A 13,278-nucleotide genomic window follows, 5' to 3' on the forward strand; every position below is an offset into this window, starting at 1 on the left:
TTGCTCTAGATAGTCTTGGAAATACTACTGATACTCTATTCTGTTTCTGATTGATGGATTTGCATTTTGGAATGAAATATGGTACTATGAGAAGTAATCTCAACTCTCTATTAACCCTGTTTCTTCAAACCGAGATGGTCATGAAAGCCTTTTTTAAAGTCACGTCAGGGTACTTGTATAAATTCCTAACAGTGAACTCTTGTGGACTCCAAAATGAACTGCTACTTCAGTAGCATGTCTTTCCTGTCTTTTAGAAGCTTATTCAGAGCAGTGAGAAATTCCTTCAGTGTTCTGTTGTGAACCAATAGAAGCTTTCTTTGTAGAATGAAGTGAAAAACAGAGACTAAGACTGTACTTTATATGTATACAAATCTCTGAGAGAACTTGGAGATTAAAATGCAGATTCAGATTCAGTAGATCTGGGGTGGGGCCTGAGATTCTGCATTTCTAATTCCCAGATGATGCTAATGCTGTTTGGTCAATAAACCACAGTTCAAATAGTAAGAATCTAAGTCATGGTGGCAGTTCTTATTAACGCCAATGAATCTCCTGGACAAGACTGACATGATACCAATAAATCAGAATGTCAGTTCATATTAGGTTGAGTTTTGCTTTCTTTCAGCTAAATTACTAATGCTAGAAAGGTAAATAGAAGGGGGCCTTTGAAATTGCATAAGAAAACGTTTTCTTCAATATAATTTATTTGCATTTTTACACCTATGTAGATATAACTCTAAAAATTTTTTGTTTAATAGATGAGAACACAGACATCGCTGAAAACCTCTATCAGAAGGTTAAAATTCTTTGCTGGGTTATGACAGGTCCTCAAAATCTAGAGAAAAAGGCCAAACACGTCAAAGCTACATGGGCCCAGCGTTGTAATAAAGTGTTGTTTATGAGTTCAGAAGAAAATAAAGACTTCCCTGCTGTGGGACTAAAAACCAGAGAAGGCAGAGATCAACTATACTGGAAAACAATCAAAGCTTTTCAGTATGTTCATGATCATTATTTAGAAGATGCTGATTGGTTTATGAAAGCAGATGATGATACATATGTTATACTAGATAATTTGAGATGGCTTCTCTCAAAATACAACCCTGAAGAACCCATTTACTTTGGCAGAAGATTTAAGCCCTATGTAAAGCAGGGCTACATGAGTGGAGGAGCAGGATATGTACTGAGCAAAGAAGCCTTGAAAAGATTTGTTGATGCATTTAAAACAGACAAATGTACACATAGTTCCTCCATTGAAGACTTAGCACTGGGGAGATGCATGGAAATTATAAATGTAGAAGCGGGAGATTCCAGAGATACCACTGGAAAAGAAACTTTTCATCCCTTTGTACCAGAACACCACTTAATCAAGGGGTATCTACCTAGAACCTTTTGGTACTGGAATTACAACTATTATCCTCCTGTAGAGGTAAGTTTAGAAATTTTATTACTGTATAAATACTTAGACTGACTTTTATTTACTTAAAAAAAAACAACCTAGCAAATAATGTGTTTCTTTGGTACCAATAACTAAGAATCTCCTTTACTCTTTTTATATAGAGTGGCGACGTATAATAAAATAGCTGAGAATATGAATGTCAGCAATAGTAATTCAATAAATATTGGTGCTATTATATGTCAGGCACTAAAAATATAGTGGTAAATATGGTCAAGTTCCAGTTCTCGTGAACCTTATAACAGTGTATTATGAATCTTACATTCTGGATGCAGAGACATACAATAAACAGGCAGACTAGTAAAGATAAAATATGATATTAGGTAGTGATAAGTGCCCTGAAGTAAAGTAAAGCCAGGTAAGGGGATAGAGAGTGACCCAGAGTGTCATGGGGTACGCTAGTTTGGGTGATTATGAAAGGTGTCTCTAAGGGGTGATTTTCGAAAAGAAATCTGAGGGAGGTTAGAGAGCAGGCTGTGTGAAGATCTGGGTAAAGAGTCTTCAAGGTTTCAGGAATGGTGCATGAAAAGACTTTTGAGGTTCAGAAAGACCTAGGTTGAAATCTTCTCCCACTTAATAGTTGAATGACTTTGGATGGACAGAATTTTCCCAAGTTCTGAGCGTGAGTTGCCTCATTTGGAAAATGGACCTGATCTACCTGTCTCACTCAATTGTAATTACAGTGTATGCCTGTCACACAGTAAGCACTTAATAAGCCTTAGCTCTCATTTGGCATCTTAGAGAATTTTATTTAAAATACATTATTTTATTAGATATCTCAGATGTACAGCTAAATATTTGAGAAGAATTAATATTTTGTACCCACTAACTAGCTTTACCAAATATTAATCTTTTGCCACATTTGCTTCCTTTTTTAGAACAAAAAAGGATATAGATACAGTTTAGGCCTGTGTACCCTCCCTAGTCCAGTTTTCTTATCTCCTTCCTCAGTGTTAACCACTATCATGAATTTAATATTTGTCATTACCATGCATGGTTGTATCTTTTTTCCTACATATTTATGTATCCATAAATAATATATAGTATTGTTTTGTAGGTTTTTAAACAAATGGAATTATTCCATAAAAATCCTTGAACATTTGCTCTTTTCATACATTAAAATTTATCAACATTAATACCTGTATGTGCTTCATTAATTTAGGCTGCTATGTAATCTAAGGTATGAGTATGTGGTAATTAACCCATTCGCCTGCTGGTAAACATTTAGAAATTTGTTTCCACATTTTCACTGTTAGGAACATTGCAGCAGCGAATGACTGAAGGAGACCAGGAATCACAAACCTAGCCATTTTTTCGGTTCATATCTGTTATTGATTAATAATGCATGTAGGTAAGTCATTAGTACTCTCTGGCCTCTTTTTTCTGGCCCTAAGATACAAATAATACACTTCATGCTAGCATTCTCAGCTTCATAAGCCAGTTTTTTCAAATCATTATCTAGGACAGTGGTTCTCAACTGTGGGCTTTTTTGCCTCCCAGAGGACATTTGGCAAAGTCTGGAGACATTTTTTGTTGTTAGTTGGGAGGCTGCACTGGCATCTAGTGGGTAGAAACCCACAAGGTTGTAAACCCACTAGATGCTAAACATCTCACAATGCATAGGACAGCTCCCCACAATAAAGAATTATCTGGTCTAAAATGTCACTAACAGAGGTTAAGAAACCTTGACCTAGAACAACTGATCCAGTCTTTGGGTAATCAGCTTTGAAAACTTAGAAGCAAATCACTATTGCTTCCGATGTCAACCACCAGTCTGTTCTTGGTACTTAATAGCTATTTCTTACAGTAACAATAGCTATTCCTCACAGTAATTCTGCATTTAATAGGTGACAAAACTGAGACTCCAGAAAGTCAAGTAATCTGTCTTTCCTGATAGTCTAGGCAATACTGTAAACCACTCTGATTCTAAAACTTGTAATTTCCATCATGAGCTCCCCTCCATGATTAATGGGATATGTGCCCCAAAGGGAAGAGCTGAGGAATGTTAAAATAAACACTCTGTTGTTGGGATGAAATTCCACTTTAATAAACAAACAGTTTAAAGTTTGATTCTGGGGTGCCTGGGTGGCTCAGTCAGTTAAGCTCCTGACTTTGGCTTAGATCGTGATCTCACAGTTTGTGGGCTCAAGCCCGACATTGGATTCTCTGCTGTCAGTACAGAGCCCACTTAAGATCATCTGTCCCCCTCTCTGTCTGCCCCTCCCCCACTTGTTCTCTTTCTCTCTCTCTCAAAATAAACTTAAAAAAATAAATTATTTTTTAAAAAGTTCATTTCTATGTATTGAGGCTGCTTGAAACCTTATGCTAGCATTTTATTGCTATTTTAGAGCAGCAATTTCCTAGACTATAAAACAGATGTATTCCCGGTCTGCTTTTTGATAGTCTATTTTTATTTTGTTCTAGTGAGTGCTTGGGTGCTTTTTTGATGTAAACTTTTCTTAGCATAATCTGACCATTCCAAGATTACTTGATCTCTTCCCTTCTTAATTCTGTCCTCCTTCCTATCCAAACTTAAAAACATTACAAATGCATATAACAAAAACACCTAAATGCATATAAGATTTTACTGAGTATCTCATATTGGTTACACATACAGTAACAGTAAAGGGACGTCCTAATTGTTATATGTTGTAACCAGTAAAATATCCTTCTTTCCCTTTAAGAGTACTACCCACAATTCCCACCTACAAATAGGGTGTACCTAACAATATACTTTATATGAACAAAATAAATATTTCTATGATACATCATTTATTTAAATTGTAGTTGTTTTTAAAATGGATGCAAAATTTATGTTTTCTATAAAAATTTATTCAGTTACGTAAAAGACTTGGAAGTACCAAAATTGACCCAACTTCCTAGTCCTGCCTCTTCTCTCCCAGGAAGTTATATACACACAATGTGAAATCAAACTTCTGTTATTACTCATCCATCGTTTAACAAATTTTCTTCTCCCTAAGTGAATTACGATTTTCAAAGTTATCCTAAATCTCATACATATACTTTTTCTTTGTAGTAATCACTAGAAACACATTGTGGAAAATTTTTATTTTAGTCAGTGTGTGAGATATTACAGTTGATCAAAGAGTTACGTTCTTAAGTTGGTTGTTTAGAACGTGTTCTTCACGCAATTCCCTTCTCCCACCACCTTCTCACTTCCCTAGAAGTAAGTTCCTTGGACTAAAGTCTGTTTCCTAGAAATCGCCTTCACCAGAGAATATGTAATCAGTCTAAATATAGTGGATTTAAAAAATGTGTAAACAGACACACACACACACACACACACACATACACACATCCCTGTGTGTGAAATTGCCTTTTTTGTAGGTCAGAAATGATCAAATAACAATTTATTCTATTCTTCAGTTCTATTTGCATTAAGTGTATCATCTGAAACTTCCTGATACGTGGTTAAGGTAGAGAGCTCCTGATTTTTCCAAGTTGTTAACTGATTGTTCCCATACCATTTTTAAAAAAACATTTTTTAATGTTTATTTATTTTTGAAAGAGAGAGAAAGTGTGAGCGGGGGAGGGGAAGAGAGAGAGAGAGGGAGACACAGAATCTGAACCAGGCTCTAGGCTCTGAGCTATCAGCACAGAATCGGATGCGGGGCTCAAACTCACAGACTGCTAGATCATGACCTGAGCCAAAGTCGGATGCTTAACCGACTGGCCCACCCAGGTGCCCCTTTTCCAGTACCATATTTTAACTGTCTTATTTTCATTGCTGATTTAAAATATCTCCTGTATTGTATACTGTAGTGTTACTTACAGTAGAATTGGTGTCTGGTATTTCAGTTCTGTTCCACTGTCCTATTTGGTTTTGCCTAAGCACCATATTGTTTTGAACCTTGTAACTTTACAGATTTTGAAGTTATTAATCTAAGATTGTATATTCCTGTGCTTTGTATATCTCTCAGATTGTTTTGGTAATACCGTGCCTTTATCCTTATGCATTAATTTATTCATTTAGGGACAATGGATGTCTTTGCCTGGGATTTAAAATTTTATTTTCGGTCCTTTAGTAAAGCTTTATATTTTCTCCAGATTTTATTTCTTCTTAAGTATCTCCCTATGTTTTTAATTTTAAATGTTTATTTCTTTAGAGAGTGAGCAGGGGAGAGGGGCAGAGAGAGAGAAAGAGAGAGAGAGAACTCCAAGCAAGCTCCGCACTGTCAGCACAGAGCCCAACTAAGGGCTTGAATTCATGAACCATGAGATCATGACCTGAGCCAGTATCAACAGTTGGACACTTAACCAACTGAGCTGCCCAGGAGTCCTCTCCCTTTGTTTTTAATGTTTTTGTTACTACTCTACCTGGGCTCTTCTTAAAAACTTTTTGAATGGTATATATGAAAGCTGTTATTTCTTGAAAGCATCTTTAAAGTCTGGCTTTGTTCTGGATTTTCTATTTCTGATGATTTTTTACTTGATTCTCTTGAATTTTGGTAGGAACCATAATTATATGCAAAGAACTATTTTGTTTCTAATAGTTATAGCTGTTTTCTTTTATCACCTTATTGCTTATAAATCTTAATAACAGTATCCTGGCCATCTAGCAAAAAAACAGTAATGCAATAGAGTAAAACATAATTAATGCAGTAAATATTATCAAAAATATTATTGCAGTATTTCAGGGTCACATAAAATTGCTGTCAGAAAGCATCAGCAATTTAAAATTAATTGCTATTAATTTAGTCCTTTAGTTTAATATGCACTGGCCAGTATAGTAGTCACTAGCCAGGTATGACCGTTGAGTATTTGAAATATGGCTAGTCCAAATTGAGATGTGCTGTCAGTATAATAAAATTCCTACCTGATTTCAAGGACTTAGCACAAATAAAAGAATGATTTAATAATTTTAAAATATTGATTGCATATTGAAAAAAGAATAATATGGATTTATTTAGTTAAAATATATTCAAATTAATTTCACTTTTTTACTTTTTTTTAATTAAAAACTTTTAATTTTAGAGAGCATGTAAGGGAGAGGTGCAGGGGTGGGGGGGTGGGGAGAATCTTAAGTAGGCTTCACATTCTGTGCAGAGCCCGACGTGGGGCTCAATCCCACAACCCTGGGATCATGACCTGAGCCAAAATCAAGAGTTGGATGCTCAACTGACTGAGCCACCCAGGTACCCCTCACTTTTTTACTTTTTAAATATGGCTACCAGATTTTAAACTGCATTATGTGGTTCACATATATCTATTGGGCAGAGATGGTTTGATGATCACAAGTTCACTTACCTACTTACTTTTCAGATTTGTTCCTATCCTTACATTGCCTTCAAGGTGTAAGAAGTAGGCACCAAACAATTTTCCAGTGTCTATGTGATTGTCCAGAAACCTCACATATCCCGTGTTTGTTTCAAAGGAAAGTTCAGAGAGAAGGCCAGAGAAAATACAGTGGACAATTCCTTGATAATTTTTACTGCATTGTAAGCATGCAGTAAGTGAATTCAAACATGAATTATTAAATGTTCAGTATGAATCTTCACTGAGAACTTGCCAGGATATCTTACTTCTTGGTCCTTGCAAAGACATTAGATAGAGTGTGAAGTTTTGTTTGAGTCACCTGGGTGAAACATTCTGTAGATACCAGTTCTAACCCCAAAATAACCTTATGACTGTTTAATTCTGGGGTCAGTTTTGTGTTTTTTTCTGTGTTATGTTCTTGCTTTTTTTTTCCTGTTTCTTTGTTGTATTTTTTTTATTATTGTCATGTTTTTATCTTTTTTAAACCTGTTCTCATACCAACTCTGTTAGGAATCAATCGGAGTTATATATCTGAGCAAATGTTTATGATCTGCTTACTAGGGCCACCTAAATATGATTATTCTATCAATAATGTCAACATTTATTGAGCATTTACTATAGGCTAAACTGGTCCCAAGCATTTTACAAACATTATCTCCTTTAAGTAACTATCTTTTGCAGATGAAGAAATTGAAGCTTATAGAGAGATTAATTAACTTGCCCAAGGTCATACACCAATAGGCAGAATTTGACACTAGTAGACAAAATTTGGATTCAAACTTAGATTTGACTCAGCACTTCCTCTCAAATACTGTACTGTTTGGGTTGATGTGCAGATGAAGTATTAGGTTGCAGACACATAATGGGCAAGGCTTTGTAGTCACTGAAATTCTCCAAAGATGTTTTCCTGAGGTTGAGCCAAGCAAAAATTCATAGTGAGAACATTATGAAGAAAAAACAAAACTCAGAAATAGAGCTTCATTCTTTATAGAGCTGCCTCTTTCATTTGAGGAAGTCTTAAGATTCTTTTCTGCAAAAGTACTATAGATTCTAAGAGAATATTATTCAGTTAGATATATTTTAGCAGTTTTCATGTTTAGTTTTAAATCATTAAGAACTCTAAAAATTCTTGGTTTCTTCTACAGGTCTAATAAATTGGATGTCTCTGCTTTACCTTGCTAGCTTTAATGCTCAGATTCTGTTAAAATTAATATTTCCTCAATGAATATGTTAATATTGTATATTAACTGTGTACTGTTTAGTAATAATGCCTGTTTCCATTACTTTTTTAGGGTCCTGGTTGCTGTTCTGATCTTGCAGTTTCTTTTCACTATGTTGATCCTACAACTATGTATGAGTTAGAATACCTCGTTTATCATCTTCGTCCGTATGGTTATTTATATAGATATCAACCTGCCTTACCTGAGAATATACTAAAAGAAAGAAGTCGAGCATACAAAAATGAAGATCCAAAAGTAAAATGAGAACTCTTGAAAGAGAAACATAAATGAAGAGGTAAACTGTCTAGCATTGCACTGAAGAACTTCTGCATTTCTGATACAGAACACTGGAGTCCCAGTGAGGAATTCTTTTGAAGTGAACATTCCATATTAGAAATCTTTCATACAAATGACTGTAAACTGAAGCTTTAAGTGAGCTGTGAAATCTGTTAAAATGTGTTTTGATACAGTAATATATATATATATGAAAAACTTGTGTTTTTAAAATGGTGGCCAGGCAGAAGGACTAGAAACAAGATTTTTGTTGTCTGTTCTTGACCACATGTATTATTTTCACTGAGAAACTAGAACGTTTAAATTTTCTAAAACTATACTGCACATATTAGTAAAACACACACATGATGCTAAAGGTCTGCCTTAAAGAAAAGTTTAGAAGGAAATATTGTTGCTTAATGTTATTTATAAACTCAAGACATGAGTTTATATTTGCAGCATGATATAAATGAACCAACCCCCCCCAACACACACACACACACACACACACACACACACACACACACGCAGTTTTTGTCTAATGAAAAATTTCCTGTGATTATAATTGGCAGTATTTCTTCCAGACGAGGTAGAGTAAGAATGGCACTTGTCCTAAAGTGCATTAATAAAACCACATTTTGAAATTATATGGGCCTTGACTGTATTATATACTTGGTTCTAATTAGTAGTTTATGTTTTACTGAGTCCCTGTTGTCTCTTTTCTAAATATGTTTATTCTTGAATACAATTTTAATTATTAATATTTATTTACTCAAAGCATTAATAGCATTCTATAAATATGCATTTTAAAATATTTTGTTCCCAAATTTACCCATTGCTAATCATGGGTAACTAATAAATAGTAAATTTAATGCTATTTGGGGATGCTTTTCTTAGATCAGTGCCACTCTCAGGAATTACTAAGTGACATTTTTAATTGATTATTTAAAACTCATTCCAGCTACGTAATTATAGTTCCTTTCATTATCATCCTGTTGAGAGATGAAAATTTGTTTGTGCCTTTCATAACTTGTTTAAAGCAGAGTTTAGACATTCATTTTTAGGCTCTGAGGTGGCTATTGGTTACACTGGCAAAATAATTTGAATGTAATATTTTGACCAGAGTTAATTAAAAACATTAGAAAAACAGAGTGCTTAAACAAACTGAAATATGTCAGATACTAAAAGACCAAATACTTAATTCATGAATAACAGCCTGAATTTTGATGCAGACTTAATATTTTGGGATTTTTTTTTTAATTTGTTTTTTTTGCCAATGGATAATTCTAACAGCAGAATACACATTTAATACTGTCTTCAAAAATACATTCATAAATATTTCATTCTAACTTTAGTGACTCTATTTAAAGAATTTCTGGAAGGAAAGAAAAGTATATCATAACAGAATATTTTGCAGACTATAAGATTATCTTAAATGTTGCAAATTTCACATGGCTGTCATGCCATTGACTCTGCTACTTAGCTAAAGAGTTTATATTTATTGTGCCAAAACATGTCAAAATCATCTCTTTGGATGGTATTTTGAGAGGATGTTCATCTTAGTAGCAATTAGTGGTTATTATGGATTACTCTGTCCACAGAGTGAAAATTCACACCAGTTTTTACTTTAAATTGTTTTTTGTGGTTTTCACGGCAATATCATCTGCCAAAATTTCAAATCATTCATTCTGTTGTCTAAACAACTCTTCACGTTGGTATGGATATGAATTTATTTGCAGTCCATATATGTTACTTTCTAAAAACCTTAACATTTACTCATGGGAAATTAACATTGTGATGAATCCTGGGGTCTAGTCAGACGCCTGGGTTTAAATTCCTGCTCTATCACTTCCTAGTTTTGTAACATTAAATAATTTACTTCATTTCTCTGTGCCTCAATTTCCTCATCCATAAATTAGGGACAGTAATACTACCTACCTCACAGGATTTTTATGAGGATTAAATGAGTGAATATATGTACAACTTTTAGAACGCTTGTCTGGCCCAGACTATGGAGCAATAAGTATAAGGTTTTATTATTATTCTGTTACCTTAGAGTGTAAATATTTGTTCTAAATGAATGAAAAATCTGCTTTAATCAAATATATTGAAATATTTCATACATTTCTTGTAACAAGTAATAGCTAGTTTGTATCTAATGCCTATTGTATGCCATATAGTATGCTTAGATATTCTGTGTATATTAGTGTTAATCTTCACAAATTGGTTGTTCTTCCTGTATTATAGATGAGAAAACTGAGGCTCAGAAAATTAAAGTAACTTTTCCACTGTCACTAAGCTAGCAAGTAACAGAGCTAGGACTTATGCTCAAAGCCTGTGTGTTCATCATGCCATATCAGCCTTGAGGTTAGTCATTTAACATTATTTCCATTTTTACTTATTAACATGAGTGATCTGATCCATCAGCCAGTAATAGTCAGATTAACCAGCCCAGTTGTCAGAGTGGCTTTCAAATTGTGGTCTTACACTCTTCTTGCCTGGGAGCTTGTTAAAATGCAGATTTCCAAACCCCAATCCCAGAAATTCTGATTCTAGCATGGGGCCCATTAATATGCATTATTGCCATATTCTCTTGGTCACTGGTTCTCAAAGTGTTGGCCCTAGGTAGCAGTATTTGCATCATCTGGGAACTTGGAAATTCAGCCCCTCTGGGCCCACCCCAGACCTAAATCAGAAACTCCAGAGGTGGAGGCTAGCAGCTGTGTAAAGCCCTCCAAATGAGTTTTATTCATGCTAGTTTGGGAACCAAGACCTCGATAATTCTGATGCAAATAATGATTGGAATGCGCTGCAGATTTATTGCCCCAGAAGTAGGGTATCTTTCAAAGATTTAGATAAAGCATGTTTTAAGTTGGTGTGGTCCCAGATCACACCATATAAAACGTAAGAGACTTTAAAGATAATTTAAAGGGTCCGTGGATCATTCATTTTGACAAAATTCTTTAGCTTCTTCAGATTGACCAATATCAGGGCCCACAAGAAAATATGTAATTCTCCAAGTTTAGTAATTTCACAATGGGGGCAGGAAGAGTTTAATAAGTACTAGTAAATACATACTAGTTCATTAAATAAGCATATCTGAGTGTCCTCACTTGTTAGTAAAAATTTTTTTCCAATTGTTAGTAAAGCTTTTAAATGGAAGTAGCAAAATGCTATTTTATAATATGCAGAATGTTTTTTCTGCTAATTCATACTATCAAAATTTCATCACTTTTAAGAATCCATTTGACTGTCCTATATGACCTAATACAGCAAAAATTCTCCCAAGTATTTGACAGAGCACATAAAACCAGATTTCATGATGATGACTTACTATCTTTTAAATTAAGATCATTTGGATAAATGGTTGTAGTGTGGTCTCAAAACATAAGGCTTTTGCTATCTTTATGTTTTCCAACAACAGTATACTTATATTTTCAAGTGGGAAGTTCATAGATGATACAAAGCAGATTTGTTTTCAAATATTTTAAATTTCAGAAAGAGGAATTTTTGTTACTGTAAGAAAATTCAAAATAAATGGCCAGTTTTTAGTATTTTTTGAAATACAGTAATTGCATTTGAGCATTAAATTTGTTAACTGGTTATTTTCGTAATTGTCTCTTGAGATTAATTTTTCACTTCCGGGAACCTATCAAACTATTTATATTACCAGATTGAGGCTTGAAAAACAAAATGCTTCACTTTATTGATTAGATCAAATCTATCCTTTTATTCTTCCTTTAAATTTTTAGCTCATTATACTATTCTGTCTTTGACGATTTCTTCTTTGTATTTGTTGCTCTTTATTTCCTTTATAACTAATTTCCATTTTCTAACTACTCTTAATGCTGCCTTTGCAAGGTTAATTTGGCTGTAATTAGTGATTAGAATTTGTATCACTTATTAATAACTTTATACCTGTTAACTTCAGATTTCCCTATGAGATTGGAAGTTAAAAAAATCCAAGAATAATGCCTACTGGCTCTCAGGATATTTGCCCTACTTAAAGTCTACAGTTCGACATTCTAGATACACAATTATTAAATAAAGTTATGTGGATTCCATTCCCTCTACTCCCTTTTCTCAAAAACAAACCAAAAAACTCTGATTTATTGTAGGCCTGACAGAAACATTCTTAAGAAATCTGGGGGATAACCTGTGGTTTATTTTATGCTAAATGTAACCTCTCTTGATTTAAAAATATGACTTATGTTTATACATTGGAGTTGAGATAGAAATTTTAACACAGGTTAGAGTAAGAAATTTTACAAATTGTCTCTAGAAAAACCAGTTCTAAAACTAGTTTCAGAGGTAAATAGTGCTCTATTTCACCTCCATTTACCTCTGTAGTTTTTAGTTTTTATCAATTCATTTTAAATAACTTTGCAGGGCCCTACAAATTAATAATCCATATAAAGTATATGTTAGAGGGAAACTAATCTAACTGCTAAGCAGTGTGTTATATTACACAGTGAATATTTGTGTTTTGGAATTTAAAAATTACGTAAGGTGATAGTGTCATGAATGGCTTAAAAACGTGTGGTGACTTGCTTATTTTAAGTGATCCACTAACAAGTCAGAAAAATGTATTTTTAAATATGTTTTTTAAAGTGCCTTTTGAACATTTTTAAACAATGGATTTAAACAACCACATAAAATAAATTACCATGTTTAAAGCTGTTTTATCTGATTATTTTTAACTGATATAAGAGTTGTGGGAGAGACTAAGGGGTAGTTTTGGGGTTATTTTACCAAAAATATTAATTCGTTTATTTTTTTTGAATAATTTATTTTTTAATTTACATTCAAGTTAGCATATAGTACAACAATGATTTCAGGAGTAAATTCCTTAATGCCCCTTACCCATTTAGCCCATCCCCCTCCCACAACCCCTCCAGCAACCCTCTGTTTGTTCTCCATATTTAAGAGTCTCTTATGTTTTGTCCCCCTCCCTGTTTTTATATTATTTTTGCTTCCCTTCCCTTATGTTCATCTGTTTTGTATCCTAAAGTCCTCATAGGACTGAAGTCATAGGATTTTTATCTTTCTCTGACTAAT

At 33.9% G+C, this 13,278-nt stretch overlaps 1 protein-coding gene across 4 annotated transcripts in view; it reads left to right on the forward strand.

Moving 5' to 3' along the window:
- The window catches only part of C1GALT1 (core 1 synthase, glycoprotein-N-acetylgalactosamine 3-beta-galactosyltransferase 1), a 41,675-nt gene extending 28,779 nt beyond the window's left edge, over positions 1-12,896 (forward strand). For 2 of the 4 annotated variants that reach the window (XM_049641506.1, XM_049641508.1), the window contains exons 3-4: positions 756-1,423; positions 8,020-12,896. In XM_049641506.1, coding sequence (XP_049497463.1) covers positions 756-1,423; positions 8,020-8,211 — 860 coding nt within the window. In that variant the 3' untranslated portion in view covers positions 8,212-12,896. Of the gene's footprint in view, positions 1-755; positions 1,424-2,706; positions 3,063-8,019 lie in introns of those variants that run through there. The other 2 variants (XM_049641507.1, XM_049641509.1) reach the window with 2 other exon arrangements.
- The last annotated feature ends 382 nt before the right edge of the window (positions 12,897-13,278 follow it).

The sequence above is a fragment of the Panthera uncia genome, chromosome A2 (assembly GCF_023721935.1).
Source record: "Panthera uncia isolate 11264 chromosome A2, Puncia_PCG_1.0, whole genome shotgun sequence".
In the NCBI taxonomy this organism is placed as follows: domain Eukaryota; kingdom Metazoa; phylum Chordata; class Mammalia; order Carnivora; family Felidae; genus Panthera; species Panthera uncia.